Raw genomic sequence first — 16,769 nt, forward strand, 5'->3', positions numbered from 1 at the left:
AGGGAATTGGATCTCTCATCATATATTAGGGGAATGGGATCTCAGTGTACAATGGGGGAGGGGGTATATCAATAGACTGCTAAAGCTGGCAATATACTTAAAAAAACATATAATGGGGGGAATCACTTGATTCTCTTATCACTGTTCGGCTGACAATGCAGCTGCATTTCTAGGTCTATGAATGTATTAGACACTCTTAACACTGTTAACCTAATCATTACCGAATACTTTATGAAGTGTATAATGTTTGCAGATATTACCAGCACCTGTGAGCCAGGGCAGTTCCAGTGTCCAGATCATCGTTGCATTGACCCATCCTACATCTGTGATGGAGACAAAGACTGTGTGGATGGTTCTGATGAGCAAGATTGCGGTAAGTATACATAATCAAGCAAGATGCTTAAAGGTGTTGCATAGGCTGACAAAACAAAAACGCTGTTTGTAGATTTCTGGGATTAAAGCCAAAGCTTTCAGACTTTTATTACCATAGATGTCTTTATTTCCCAGTGACAACCACTCCCCTTATTTCTTGTCCTCCTGTCACGTGGACAGGAAGTGAGGTGAAATCTCAACTAGGTCATGGACAACGGTAAAAACGTGACAAAAGTATTCAGATCACATTACATGCAGCTTGATATTTCTGTGCTTGCTTCTTTCAGATATCACTTTAGCTAACAACATTATCTTGCTTTGTTAAAAATGCAGTAAAAATGATTATTTTTTTGTTGTTTCTGCCAGCACTACAGTTTAAAATTGTGTATTCCATCTGTCACAATGTCTTTAAGGTAAAAAAAATATTTTTTTTGGCAATGGCTAATATTGTTCTTTTCTTGCTTAGTTTACAACTGCACATCTTCCCAGTTTGCATGTGCGAGTGGCAACCAGTGCATCAACAGCTACTACCAATGTGATGGTGTCTTTGACTGTAATGACCGCTCTGATGAAGCCAACTGTCGTAAGTAAACAGATCCATGTTATTCAAGTTGTGACAATTTCTCAGTGATTTGACCCAAAACAGATGATATGTAAAAACTAATGTACATTGCTCAAAGTGCAAACTATTGAAGAGTGAAAAGGTGAAAAGGTGGCTGAGGTAGCTTGTATTCATGATAAGATGATACCGAATTAAAAGAATAAACTTTAACTAAGAGTGCATGAACATTTGTTAGCCTGTGAGCCTCATCAGAAGCACCAAGTACTGGGGAACCGTATAGTCAAGCCTATTTAACTAAGCAGTGTCAAGGCCAAATCCTATGCAAACTGCAGTAGCCCAAAGCAACAGGTCAAAAATCATTTTTTAATCTGGTCTGACTGCATTAATAATAAATATATCAACAAATGCACATGTTCCAGTTGTAGAAGTGTGTGGTCTATGGGCTCCAGTGAAAAAGGGGAGTAACAGGCTCCCCATGAATACTATTTTTTTGGTGGGGCCCATGGAGCACACAATTCTACAACTGGAACCTGTGTATGTGAGCAGCACTCCTTTCTTATATGTATAGTTACAGAATGGATGAGTTGCTAAGCCAAGAATTCTAGTCTTCTCGCCCCCAACTTAGGCTGACCTCTCATAGCAAGAAAATGTAATTTGGTCCATTAAAATATGTGGGCGATAGTCTATTGGAGCCTATTGGAACATGATCTGGAGAATATTGGTGTATTCTCAAATACTCTTAATCATAACTTTCACATAACAATGGATGAATATACTTTGAAATAGCGCCCCATGGTCATGGGCTTCTTGAGATATCCCAGGCGGCCCTCCATCTAATTGTGGAAGGTTGGGTAGGTGTCTCTCTTTCAGGACTATAGAGGGAGATGTGATTGTTAGCATCACCCTAGTTCCTTGGTTCTCAACTGGTGGGTCGTGACCCAAAGGTGGGTCGCGACCCCATGTTCAGTGGGTCGCGGTGTGCCTTCCACTGTGCTAGGTGAGAGGCTCCTCAGCTCCTCCTGTCAGTTCTCTTGCCAAGCAGCCACTCAAAATATGCTGCTCGGTGCCGAGTGTCTGCTTGAGGTGGGATGGGCTGGGGCTATGGCCGTGAGAGAGCTCCATCCATACGTACAACTCCTTTGCGTATCCTGTAGAGGTGCCTGGACCGGAGTGATGTCACATTCTGGTTCCCGGCACCTCTACAGGACACGCAAGGGAGCTGTACAAGCAATGCACATATGGATGGAGCTCGATCACAGCACAGCAGCCCACACTGGACCCCAAGCTGAGGATCAACTCCAGCTCTCGTTAAGTATGGAGATTGGTGGATCTTTTGAATGACATCTCAAACACACCTCCTACCCACAGTTTGATTGCCCACATTGGAACATGCGGTACCGCAACCCTGTGCGTTCCATTGCAGTGCGACTTGGGTCGCAACTTAATGACCAAGTACAAATGTGGGTCCTGAGGTTACACAGGTTGAGAACCACTGCCCTAGTTGATCTATTGAGTTAGACTGTCTCAATCTGTAACTATTAAGATTTTTACAGATTTTGTATTAAATAAAAAGTATGTTTTTAAATACCATTTTTCTGTATTTGTTGGCACCCTTTAAGTCCCATTATCAGCACATATGTTGTTGATACTTATGTCTATTGGAATGTGAGGCCGATCAATTAGTTCAACTCTATATACCAGTAGAATTTTTGGATTCATGTTCACTTTCTCAGCCCATAGTAAAAACCAGACTAAGGTTTTTTTTTTATTAAAACAGTGCACCAAATTAAATGTAGTCATTCAAAATGATTTATTTCTATGCTTTCAGCAACAAGGCCCACAGGAATGTGCCATCAGAATGAGTTCCAGTGTCAGTCGGATGGGTCTTGTATCCCATCATCCTGGGAATGTGATAGGCACCCAGACTGTGTTGACGGTTCGGATGAACATAACAGTTGTCCAGTAAGGACCTGTCCCCCCTCTAACTTCCTGTGCGACAATGGAAACTGTATTCCTCGGTCATGGATCTGTGATGGAGATAATGATTGCCGTGACATGAGCGATGAAAGAGACTGCCCAGCTCCACCTTTCCGCTGTCCCAGTTGGCAGTGGCAGTGTCCAGGCCTTAGCATCTGTGTCAATCTCAGCAAAGTATGTGATAACACACCAGACTGTCCCAATGGGGCAGATGAGTCCCCACTTTGCAGTAAGTATGTTCTTAAAATCCAAACGTCTACCATCGATATGGTTTATTACTGTCTGAAGGATCTGGCAATGTTAGGCTTCAACATTCACAATAAACCACATTCAGGGAGAAAATGTTCACACTTAGATCTATAATTTATCTTACATGCTAAATTAAAGCTGAACTCCAGCCAGATACACAAAATTGCAGTTAATATAGTTATGTATTTCTGAGGAAAATCATTAAATGTGTTAGCAAAAATATGCAAAAAAAAAATTAGTGTAAGCACCCTACACTTACTTGGTAGCAGTCTCCTGTAATCCACTGCACAGCAGATCAGGAAAAGGAGGGGCAGCACTTGGGGCCAATCAGGTGTCCTGCAATCACATGTGCTGACAGCGATACAAGAGTGAGCAAAGGGATGAACTCATTGGTCTGCTGTTTCTCCTTGATGATTCAATTACTGGCTGGGAGGTGACCAAGCTGTGTTACTTAAGTGCAGCAGAGAAACATTAGGTGACCCACATGGCTGTGTTGTGTGGCAGAGCTGTGAAAATGTCAGGATTAGATGGACAGAAATACAAACCCTTTGGCAGGCATAACAGCTCCTATATATGTATTTCAACGGTGTATGTAGCTGTTTATCTGGAGTTTAGCTTTACTTATTCTGCATGTAGTATAAGAAACACCATCAGACAAAATCATGCTTGAAAAATCACTTCTTTAAGTATAGCTAAAGGCAAAACTTCTTTTTTTTTTATTTAGATAAAGTGGTGAGGACCTCTGCCAGGTTTTTATTGGTATTTGTGCCCCAGTTAGAAAGATTCATTCTCTCGAAATGTCCCCCTCACCAATTTCACCGGGAAGGAAAGTGAGAGTAAATCTAACATTTTGAGTTGCCCCCAGAACAGTAAGAGGGATATCTTCAAACTTCACATTGGAAAAAAAAACTTTTCACTTCCTGTTAAGTCTACAAGACAGGAAATAAAGGGAAATAGCCCTAAAAATGAAAAAAAAACCACAAAAAAACCTTGACAGTATTTTTAAACCACAGTTTCTGTATTCAAAATGAAAAAAAAAAAAAGTTTTGCCTTTAGATAAACTTTAAATTATCTTGATAGCCAGGCTTTGAAAAGCCATAGTAATCAATGGGATGTAATCTCCTTTTACAATTTCCTTCAAAATATTATGATAATGATCTTCTAATCATTAATGTTTAATCTCATGTGCATGATTCACTTTTGATTTTTAATTGATTGTCACTTTTTTCTTTCTCTCTCTTAAATCGATGCAAAATTTCAGATGAAGCAAAACCAGGTACTGTAATATTTTTCTAATGATTATTTTGTGACTTTACATTTATATATTACAGGTATTTATACAGTGCTGGCAATTTACACAGCGCTTTACATAGTCCATATTCACCTCAGTCCCTCAAGGAGCTTACAATCTAAGGTCCCTATATGTCACATGCATGCATATAGAGACAATTTAGAGAGGAGTCAATTAACCTTCCAGCATGTCTTTGGAGTGCGGGAGGGAACCAGAGTATCCGGAGGAAACCCACGCAAGCACAGGGAGGACATGCAAACTCCTTGCAGATAGTGATCTGGCCGGGATTCGAACCAAGTGCCTTTATTAATGTCTTAAGTGGAATATAGGTCTTAAAAGGACTCTTAAAGGAATTCTTAAAGAAAATACCTCAGGGGTTATATCAAAATGCCCTATTAAGGCCATACCTGTAAAAGGTATATGTAAATACCTGCCACCTCTGAAGTCCTCTCTGATCTGAAAATTGATCCCCTGAATTGTCTGGAAAACTGACGCTTCCTGGAGTGTCGATCTGTTTGGTTCCCCACAGTTGTTGTTGGTTCTTCTGTTTGACTACGGGGTACAGTAGTGACGTGAAGGTCAGCAAGAGAAACCAGTGAAAGAAGTGGGACATCAGAGAGTGACACTTCCATAAGTGTCGGTTTCCCAGTACCTTTCAGGAGATGATTTCTCCAGCCTGGAGCAGGTTCCAGCATTGTGGATGGCAGGGAAGATAAGTATTCACATTCATATTTTACAGGTATGGCTTTTATGACACATCTTGGTACACCAACACGATGGCATAATATGTAATCTCAAGGTTTTGAGCTAAACTCTAAAAATAACTTCTACAGTATATAAAGAGGTGGCATTGTTAAATTTCAACATCATATCTTCATACAACACTTCTGGTAAATTGCTTATCAGCACCACATTTATAAAGTGATCAGATCAATTGACCAACAGGCCTACTGGAAAAATAGAATACAAAAGGGTTTTCATGATAAAGCAAAAGCGGGAAAAAGAGAAGAGTGAAACACTGCATTATGTAATTATGTTCACCACCCACAAAATGCCAAACTCACCATGAGATCTTTTTGTTCCCAATGCCAAGTATTCCTCATTATACATGTGGCACTTTTCAATAAAATACGGAGAAATGGTAAAAAGTAGTTGAAAAACACCAAAAGGTGAACCAGAAAAAAGGTAAAGCTCAATCCCTGGGCTAACCATTGAATATACTTTTATAAATAGGACAAGAAACAACACAAGCCATAAAAGGACAAAAGATTGTCATAAATGTGTCATAAACAACTATTTGACCCTTTAAATACAACCACAGCCGTTCAAAAGGAAAACAATAGTCCAATGGGGGGCAGGGATTTCTGACCCTCAATTACAACTGCAGTTTATTTGATTGCCACCAGAAACACGTTCCTTTTTTTTTTTGTCTATACAGATAAATCTGGGTAGTAATTACCAGTTATCAGGAAATAAAAAAGTGTATTTAACCTCGTGAGCAAAAATTTACGTTTCATGAGAGTATTTTATTGCTTTCTTGTGTTAACAGATCAGGAGAGCTGCAGTGACAGTAATGGGGGCTGCACCCATGGATGTATTCAAGGACCCTTCGGAGCTCAGTGTACATGTCCTTTTGGCTACCAGCTCTTGAATGACTCTAAAACATGTGATGACATCAACGAGTGCCTGACACCAGGAATATGCAGTCAGTTCTGTAGCAATGAAAGGGGATCTTTCAGATGTGACTGTGATGAGGGCTATATCCTGGAACCAAATGGAAGGACATGCAAAGCTTCAGGTTAGCAGAAATGCATATAGGTAGAAGGAAAAAAAAATGTAAATCAATGGGCTCCCATATGCTTTATAAATCAAAAGTGGCTTGATGAATATATGGTGGATCCACTCTTTACAACCAATGATAATATTTTAATATTCTTGCTCTGCTAAACTGATGTTACTCCTATTAATGAAAACCTTCACTGAAAGCAACACGGAGGTCAAGATTTCTAACTTTTCATTCTGCAAAAGCTATTTGTCTGGCTATTATGTTGTCCCTCCTATTTCAATTCTAAAAGACACTAATAAACAAAAAATATGCAGAAAAGTACTTCTGACTTTTGTTCATATGTTCATATGCATATATGTTCTGGGTCAGTGACTCAGAAAGTGTAAAGCCAGAAGGTTAACATAACAGCCAGACAGCTTTCATTTTCAGAAGAAGGTCAAAAATGGCATCCTCCGTATTTTTCTTGGAGGGAAACTATAATGGTTTTGAGTCAGTCTTGCTAAGCTTACTAGATATGTAATCTGCTTAAAAATTCAGTTCAGTTTGGATATTTTGTAATTTCGTAATTCGGGATTTGGATCCGAAATTCAACTCGGTTGGGGTTTTGGACGATCCGAATTTCGTTAGTTTCGGATGAGTTTACGAAAATTCGTTGCGAGTAAAACAGAAAACCATATACAGATATTAATACTAAAGCTAAATCTCCTAGACCCAAATGGCATTCGGGATCTGAATTTCCCAATTGCATTCAGGAGCTCCCAAATGCCATTCAGGTCTGGGAGCCTCAGCTTTAGTATTATATGTATATACTGAACACGGGTTTTCGTTACGGCATGTGACTTTTCTGGCCAATCAGATGGCTCCCATGTTGTGGTAACGAAAACTTGTGTTCAAACCCATTTGGATCCATTAAACCCGTAAAACACATCTGATTGGTCAGAAAAGTCACATGTTCGGGTCAGTTTAGTTGTTGAACGAAATTCGGACGGGATCCGAAATTAGGAAACCGAAATTCGCATTCGGACACATTCGGATGCATTAGGATTCGGAAATTCGGATTTGTCCGAATGTCCGAATTTTGGAACAGTCATCTGAATTTTGATTTGGAACTAAACGAATCGCACATGTCTAAAGCTTACACATTTGACTTATTACATTTTGCCTATTGTCAGATTGAAACACCAATTATTAAGCTGTATAAACAAGATCATTTTTTTATCAAAGAATCAAACTGAGAGCCTTTGAAATGCCACTACCCTTTGGAAAGGTGTACTTTACTTGGAGTAAAATTGGATATTTACATTAATGACATTCCCTGTTTTTAGTACTGAGTGAATGATAAGAAAATAATCACACATTTTTGATTTGCCTGAATATTTGCCTGTAGATCCGTCTGTTCTGTGGAGAAATGTGGATTTCAGGATTCAGGCAGTCATGGCTGTAAGATTGCCCACACACTGGAAAAATCTGCATGCATGTATATTTATGTGATAAAATAATTTGTAAATCATTATTCTAGTTAGGAGAACATTTATATAACAGTTTATCTTTTACTTTCTAGAGTTTGGAAATCTGCTGCTACTAGTGGCAAGCCGGGGTCAGATCATGGCTGACAATATCACTACGCTAGGTCACAATGTTTACTCCATAATTCGTGATGGACGCAGTATAGTAGCCATAGATTTCGATTCTGTCACCAATCGTATTTACTGGTCTGACATAGCGCAGGATAAAATATGGAGTGCGTTTGTCAACGGAACGGACAGGCAAATCGTAAGTTATTTTTATTGCTTCTTTATTTTTGCCCTGCATGAGGGATGTTTGTTTCTGTGAAGGAGTGTAATTGTTTTGTTATTGTAAAAAGATGTCCAGTTGCTAAAGTGGAACTCCAACAATTTATATTGTTTTAGTTTTGAATTGACTGAGGAAGGGTGAGTACTTGTATCAGGCTTTTACTGCTGTCTGTGTGCCTGATGAGGAGATTTCCTTTCATTTCCTGTGCTCAACAGGACAGGAAGGGGTTGATTTACTAACCTTATAAACACGCCACGAACAAGTATACACCTCTGTAGTGTGTTCCCTCCCAGCATGATCTATTGGACATCTATCTAGACACCTTTGTAGTGTGTACACACCCAGCAGGTGTGTTGTGCAAAGCCCTGCATGAATTGCAAGGTGATGTTGTGTAAATTAGCTCTACGTTGTGTTGCTTGCGTTGATGAATGCAGGAATGTAAATGCATGAGCTAACCATTTTTGTCTAAACTGTGAAGCAGCATTATATATGCATCATGTGCATGATTTTTCCATATATGGCATTAGTGGAAATATGCTTTTAGAGACTTGCATGCCGCTATTAGAGCTGCGTGTAGCCTATGGCGCATGCTACATGACGCGCACGTACGTAAATACATAAAAACGCGTCATTACGGCGTGAAAGTGTGACACGTTGCTCGTGTTTGCTTGATAAATACGTTTTGCTGTGTAAAAATGCACACGCACCTGGTGCGTGTGTGTGTTTAGGTTAGTAAATCACCCCCGAAGTGTCAGATTTTATTGCTGTCTCCATTGCGGAGATTACCTTCAATTCCTGTGTGGTCCAATAGATAGGAACATTTTCTTACCCTTCCCTATTCTATCTAAATCTGAATTTAAAATAATTGGCTGATATTCCACTTAGAAAATGACTGGTGTTTTAAAATTAAACATGTAGGGTGAATACTCTGTTGTTGATCATTTCAGATATTTGACAGTGGTGTCACTGTGACTGAAAGCATTGCTGTAGACTGGGTTGGACGGAACCTTTATTGGACAGATTATATTCTTGAAACCATTGAAGTCTCTAAGCTAGATGGAACTCACAGGACTGTGCTGATCAGTGCAAATGTGACAAATCCTCGAGGACTTGTGCTGGATCCCAGAACAGAGTAAGAAAAACACACATGAGTTAATTCTTTTTGTTTAATCATTTTGTTATATTTAAGTTCTCCTCACTCATTTGCTGACTGGCAGCTCTCATACCTCTAGCTGCTATATGTCAATTTGGAGACCAAAAGGACAACGTCACCCTTAGTGAAACTGACCTTTAAAAAAATCTCCACCAGGCAGAGTACAGCTCACCTACGATAATACCTTCCTACCAAATCCAGTGATATTCCTTTCGACATGGTCAAGTCAGCTCCTTTTCATATTGGGCATGCATCCTGCAACAAAGAATATTCCCATAGGTAAACCACACGCTGAAGGACTGCTGGAGGTTGCCACGAGTACAACTACCCATGCATGGGGAAAGAGAATGAACAGAAGCCAGCTGGGGGCCATGTCAGAGCAAAGATCGCTGAATTAGAGAGTAGGGATGAGCTCAAGTTTGGAGGGCAGCTGGTCCGAACCTGAGTTTCTCCATACTTGGGAGGAGGAATTCCCCACCTGCAGCTGCAGGTAAGCAAAGGGGTGTGATGCAGTGAAGCTATTGACCTTAAATGGCCACATGGCTATATTTGGCCATATAACACTAATGACATCAGCACAAGCATCCCGCCCTTTGTTTATGTGCAACTATAGTGAGTAATGCCCCTGCCTATTACTGATTGGGCAGGTAGCCCCCTGTCACTTCCGTGTTTGGATGAGCTCAGCTTCAGACCAGGTTCAGTCTGAAGGTAAACTCTAAATAAGGCATTTCGTAAAAAATAAAAGTGTTAAACTAGCTTCTACCTACCCATAGCTTTATTTAATAGTCAGTCTTTAGATACTCTGAGAAGTGAGACCACATTGTAACATCTCATGTTCTTTTTTTATTTGTCATGCCTCTTGATATGTGCCTGAATTCTGTGTTCTGGCTTAATACCTCTGCCAAACATCATTAGTGCCTGAAACATGTAGCTGTCAATATGATTGACTATGAGCTTTAGCCCAATCTACCAGTTGTCATGTTGGTTTAAATTCTATAGAGGACATTTAACAAGTTGGTCACACAGCAAGGCAATGCTAAATAGAAGCAGTGAGACAGATGTTGCCACAGGTATATTACAAGGTAACAACTTGGGGGTTATTCACAAAGCGAGCCAAAGGATCAGCCATAGCTCCGGCTGACCCGAAGCCAGCCGAAGCAAGCCGATGTACAGCTGAAATCAACTGTACAAGCCTGAAGTGAATAGCCGAACAGCGTTCGGCTCACTTCACTTTGGGTCGGTCATTCACACGGCTGCCTACGGCAGCTTTGTGAATAACCCTTCTTGAGTCATAAATTCCTCTTCCTGCTCTAAAGCCGCACTGTGACCAAATAAAACATGACCCCGACCACTTCTTAATTGTGGGTCTATTTTAAGTGAAAACCTGTCTCATCTTCAGTAATAAATCTGTTTCAGAACTTTATAAATCTGTTGCAGGTGGCTGCCCAGGAATTTAGATGCATGGGTTGGAGATGCACTGTAAACTTGTCGCAGAGACTTTGCTAAGTGAGAGGCAGCCAGATTTGCATCTAACTGTGGTGCTTATTTACTTGATAGATGTCCCCCTATGTGTTTTCATGCTAATTATTAGATTTTGATTTGTCTGTAGAAGATGTTTGACCACAGTAAATCCTCCTACAATAATTTGTCTGGCTTTCATGTGTCTATTTTTCCATTTAGACATTTATTGTAAAGGTTTTGAGAAAAACATATCATAACAGTGATATAAAGATATACAGTAAAACATTTGCAATTATGGAGTTGGCTTCAAAATTTGAACACTGCGCTTATAATTTTGTCTCCCTATTACAGTGCTCGTGTGCTGTTTTGGACAGACTGGGGCAGATATCCCAGAATTGAGAGAGCCAGTATGGATGGAACCTTCAGAAAAGTTATTATTTCAGAGAAGATATATTGGCCCAATGGACTGACCATTGATTACCCCACAAAGCGCCTCTATTTTGCTGATGCTTATCTTGATTATATTGACTATTGCGACTATGATGGAAATAATAGGAGGCAGGCCTTGGCTAGTGATTTGGTAAGCTGCATGTTGTATAAGAACACTAGAGAAAGATTTGAGAACGTAAAGCATGTAATAAAGGAGAATCCAGAAAAGTAATAGCATAGGATGATTATTATAGGAACATTATTGAAACACTGCATTGCAATGTACTACCATTTTATAGTATTGATCTGTAATGTGGACAAGAGTTGTTTATTTTATGATCAATAAGGACCCATTCAGATGTGTGTGTTGAAAAACTACAGAGGAAAATCAATTTTGCGTTCACTTGCTGTAGAAGTGAAAAAGATTTTACAGTACTGAATGGCATTTGTTGTAGCTCATTGCATCCTATACAAAGTCTTTAAAGCTAAAGTTTATTCTGCTTATATTTTGCCTTCCCTGGTCCCCCCTCCCCCTTATCAGACCACTCTAAGGGGGTTATTCACAAAGCTGCCGAAGGCAGCCAAGTGAATAACCCAGCCGAAGTGAAGTGAGCTGAATGCTGTTCAGCTATTCACTTCAGCCTTGTATGGCTGATTTCAGCCGTACATCGGCTAAAATCAACCGTACATCGGCTGCCTTCGGTTAGCCGAACATGCTCTTGCTTCACCAGCCCAAGAGAGCCTGATAGTGGGGAAATGTGCCACAGGTGCTCAGGGATACTTTCTCTAAGTTTTCTTTTTGATTTTATTTTCATGTATTATAGCATGTATTAGGTTTGTCAAATAATTGTTACAGTTACTAGAGAGGATTGAGATCCCCGGCAAAATACAAAGGGCATGATAAAAAAAGATCAATTATCAATTTAATTGAAAGTGCTAGTCTACAGAATCGCGCTGTAACCACATTATCTTAACAGGTACTGCAGCACCCACATTCTATTACTATATTTGAAGACTATGTTTATTGGAGCGAAAGATACACCAACCGGGTCATTCGTGCCAATAAGTGGCATGGCGGCAACCAGACAGTCATGATTTATAATGTAAACCAGCCATTGGGAATCACAGCGTTTCACCCAGTAAAACAGTCTGGAGGTAAAGAATTAAAATACGTGTGTTAAAAGGTTTCAAGTGAACATGTGTCATGATTATACTTAAACATATCAAACTAACAACATCCCAGCACTGTACAAACTTATTTGGGCCCAGACCTCCCCCTTCCTTCTCTTTACTGAACCCATTTGCACACTCCAGGGTATACTTGACTTTTCTCTGACTCAGGACTTGCCCATGTCATCGCAAAGCTCAATGCATGTGTCTATGTGGTCATTGCATTGTTTGATGCCAGGGATGGGGTAGATCTCCGAGTTGAAGCAAAGTCAAAGATGAGCTGAGTAAAGTCAAAGTGAGCATGTACAGTCATACATCTTCAAAGTGATATTAATCTGCTTGTGTATTTGGTTTTTAGATGTATTATTTGGAGAAAAATATAGTATTGATGCGTTCCCACAGCCAGCAGTCAGATGCACACTTTCTAGGCAGGTTTCAATCTGGTGGCTGATGGGAAGTGACTTCAGTTCTTAGTAAGAGCAAGATACATATGGCTCAAATGGGATCCAGCAGCAATAGAATGTTGTAACATTTTAGATAGATTTAATACAAGTGCTGATTGTATTAAAAATGAAAGCTCAATATAGCCTGGTCTGATGGTGCATTAGGCCTGCATTTTTCAATAAAGCTTTTGTTTTTGCCTGCTCTGGACAATTTACTAGTTATTGTGCGCAATGCAGTTTCATCTGGAAGTAAATATTCCCCCATCAGTATTTACTGTTGTGAGTACCATAGGGCACTATATGCACAATATTGACCTATATATAATTGGAACAGAAATTTTCTTGGATTTTCATTGTTTGGATTGTAATAATGTAATAAAGGATGAAATTCCATTTGTTGGAAAGGATTACTGCACCTTGCCTTTACTCTTTATGAAATGCAATATCATATATAGGAATCTAACTAAATATATTTAGCGCTCACCCCTGCAGGAGCTGCTGGATAGAAGGGTCCCTTCTAGCCTGTCTAGGGTGTACAGTTCCATTGCTCCCCAAAAGCACTTACGGACCCTCCAGTGGCAACCGATAAAAAACTGTTTCCACACATATGCTGAAGAACTTTCATTGACAAACTTTGGGAGAGCGGGTTAGGTCACAGGATACCCAGGATGCAGTAGGCTCCAAAAATGATAGAACAAAGTACTTGCAGCCTTCACAGATAGCGGACGTCAATTTCTGCAATCTGTGTCTTGAACTCCTGGCTGTGTAGTACTTGTAATAGCTACAAGTCAATTTCAGAATAGATCACCATGCTTCAATAGAGGATCAACTAACTTCTCAGGCCCCCCGTACCTGTTGAAGTTGCTGTATGTCATTCCCATCCTCAAGCTCCACTCACTTAGCCTCAGTCCCAGGCCTCAGTTGGAGCACATGGTTACCTCCCTAGTCAGCAGGCCTAGAAAGATCAGGCAATCCACAGTACCCCTTTCCCAGGCAGGAGGCCCGGGGAGAAGGGGAAGAGACACTCACAAGGACAGTCCCAAATATTTATGTCCTCCCCTCCCAGCATGTTAGTGATTGGCTAGGGAGACACAGCTATTCATAACACACAATTATTGATTGCTCTATTGCAAGGCCACACCCAGCAGTAGGCAGATACAAACAATAACAGAGAACTTAGGAGAAACCAAATGAGCACAGACCATCAAATCAGGATTAGACTGACAGCTCTAAATTTGAACAGTCACTCCGGCTTAAGGCAGGGTGGCGGCATAAGAAGTATATGTTTTAATTAAATATTTCTATAAATATAAACTGGTATTTGATCACATAGTACTGTATTCTAGTCTGGCTTGCTTGTGATTAAAGGCTGAGCATGGTATACATCTTATATTGTAACTTAAATTTACAGGTGCAAGACTTGCTTCAGAATATTTCTTATTTGAGCAGAATAATAAATCTTCCCATATATGTTTTTTTATTTTCAGGTCTGAATCCCTGTGCCTCAAACCCCTGCAGCCATCTTTGTTTGTTGTCATCAAGCTCCGCCAAGTTTTATTCCTGTGCCTGCCCCTCGGGGTGGGCATTAACTGATGATCAGGTGAACTGCCAGAGAGGTGAGAAAATCATGGGATACAAGGGCTGTACTAGCCCAAGTTATTGGATCAGGGCATAAAATGGTGCTGGTCTTGTGTGCTGGTGGATGTAAAAATGTAGTTACAGTACATAGGATGAATAGCTGTACTGTATGCCCTGGTTTTGTTAACGGTTTGAAAAATGTAATACACAATATTTGGGGTCTGGGGGAGTAAATGCAGCCTACTCATAGCCTTTCAATAACATTCTAAAGGTGCCCATATACCTGCTGATTATCGTACGATAATCGCGGGTGATCCCGCGATTGTACGATAATCGGCAGTTGTATGGGCAGCGTGCGAACGCATCTACTGTACGGTCGCACGACTTTTGTCTTCCTAGCACGCTGGAAAACCCGCCGAAAATCATACGATTTTTGTCGGGTGGGTGTGCGTAAGCGCACTCTGCCCGCTCAGCACTGCAATCATCGGAAGGTGTATGGCCAGCTTAAAGATGTGTTTTAGGTTCAATGTTTAGTCATCACAAAAAGATTGCACGTAAGATCCTAAATAACTGTAGAACTGGAATATTTTAGTTGTTTTAACCTGACAGATGATCTGTATGCTTGCTGAGAATTGGTGCTACATTTAGAGATTAAAGTCCCAACTGCCCCCCTTCTTTCCCCAACGCTACCACCTCCTCCTTGGAAAGTCTGTACTTACTGTACTATTCTGGCAAACAAAATTGTTATGGTTTGTCTGTTTTTTCCTAACAAAACCTCATGTCTTTAGCTAGTCATAGACTATGGGTGTATTTATAAAAACATTGCAGAGCCATTCATCTTGTAAAACTGCATGTACATTTGTTCTGTGCACATGGGGGAAAAACAAATGTTAGTAGTATATTTTCACTCCACGTTGAATGTAATTCATTCATAAAATAAGAATGAATCAAGAAAATACAGTAATACTTTGGTTTACGAGCATAATTTGTTCCGGAAGCATGCTTGTAATCCAAAGCGCTTGTATATCAAAGCAAACTTCCCCATAGGAAATAATGGAAATTCAGATGATTCGTTCCACATCCCAAAAATATTCATATAAAATGATTACAATACTGTACTGTAATATAATACTGTACAAAATATAAAGAAAAATAAACCAATTACAGGTACCTTTTGTGGCCGGTGTGAGAGGGACAAGAGAGAGGAGGATTATTGTGTAGGACAACTTTCACTATCACTAACGGAATCACTGCTATCTCTTGACTCAATGGAATCTTTTTCATTTCGTGAAACCTTAACAAGGAATCTATCCAATGTGACATTGCATTGTCGTTAAACAAACTCATCGCTCGCACTGCTACAGCCTTATTCGGGTGGCGCTTTTCTACAAAATTTTGCTCTTATTGCAAGACATTGCTTGTATATCAAAGCAAACTTTTTCAGAAATGTTTGGTTGTCTTGCAAAACGCTCTCAAACCAAGTTACTTGTAAACCAAGGTATTAATGTACCACATTATGGGCAGTGGATGGAGCTCATTTTCTGTGATCCTCAGCTCCATCTATTGGCCATAATGTGGTATGTTCTTGATATCTTCAACATGGAACGAAAAAATACTAATATAATTTGTTTTTGCCCCATTTTCACAAAACCAGTGTACATGGCAGTTTTTCAGAACTAATACATCTATGCATTTTTATAAATACACCCCAAAGTGTACCTCTTATTTGCTCTGAACTGCAAAAAAGATGTTACAAATGATGTGCTTCCATCTACCAGCAGCCACTTCACAACAGAAAACCTGCACATCTGCTGGGAAGCGATTTCTAATTAAAGCCCAACTTCAACCAATATTTATTTTTTTTACTTGTGCATCATGTGGGGAATAGATATGGCCGGTGTTGTTTTTATTTTGCTGTCTATGATCACATTGAGATTTCCTCTTGCTTTCTGTCACTGTGACACCAGGATAACAATTAGGGGAACAGGAATGAACTGACAGCAATAACAAATAGATGGGTGTTTTAACCCCTAACTATGCTGCTAAGAAAAGTGTTTTTGTTGATTTCTAGGTCCCCATAGCAGTGATTATCCATCATCTCCTTGCCTCGGTGGCACTCTGTCATTGGTACAGGAAGTGAGGTTAAATCACCCCTGTGGGAACACAGCAGTTTATACCTGACAGAGTTTATTACCCGTTACCATTGTATCCAAGACTGATTTAAAAAAAAGTTGGGATTTGCAATTTATCCTACAATAAAATAAAAAAATTAAAGGAGCTGTAAATTCCCAGCATATATTATCCTGCTATAGCATCAGCATTGTAATAGTAATACAGGCAGCCCCCGACTTACGTACACCTGGCTTACGTACAACCCGTACTTACGAACCGAGGTTTGAGACTGCAGCCACTGTACCGCACAGCGTTCCACCGGGGGGACATACTATGGTTGTTTATGATGTAGTGAGTACTTTTTTGTAGTGAGCACTGCCTTCCGTCTGCCC

General features: G+C 40.0%; 1 protein-coding gene across 2 annotated transcripts in view; it reads left to right on the forward strand.

Moving 5' to 3' along the window:
• The window catches only part of LRP2 (LDL receptor related protein 2), a 138,500-nt gene that overhangs the window by 36,477 nt on the left and 85,254 nt on the right, over window positions 1–16,769 (forward strand). For both annotated transcript variants that reach the window (XR_001941840.1, XM_018568553.1), the window contains exons 19-27: window positions 254–373; window positions 839–955; window positions 2,763–3,140; window positions 6,001–6,249; window positions 7,799–8,010; window positions 8,979–9,163; window positions 10,997–11,225; window positions 12,052–12,229; window positions 14,175–14,303. Coding sequence is in view for 1 of the 2 variants with exons in the window: in XM_018568553.1 (XP_018424055.1) it covers window positions 254–373; window positions 839–955; window positions 2,763–3,140; window positions 6,001–6,249; window positions 7,799–8,010; window positions 8,979–9,163; window positions 10,997–11,225; window positions 12,052–12,229; window positions 14,175–14,303 (1,797 nt within the window). In the remaining variant the exon portion in view is untranslated. The remainder of the gene's footprint in view (window positions 1–253; window positions 374–838; window positions 956–2,762; window positions 3,141–6,000; window positions 6,250–7,798; window positions 8,011–8,978; window positions 9,164–10,996; window positions 11,226–12,051; window positions 12,230–14,174; window positions 14,304–16,769) is intronic.

This window comes from Nanorana parkeri, unplaced genomic scaffold (genome assembly GCF_000935625.1).
Source record: "Nanorana parkeri isolate BGI_ZX_2015 unplaced genomic scaffold, ASM93562v1 scaffold1206, whole genome shotgun sequence".
Taxonomy (NCBI): domain Eukaryota; kingdom Metazoa; phylum Chordata; class Amphibia; order Anura; family Dicroglossidae; genus Nanorana; species Nanorana parkeri.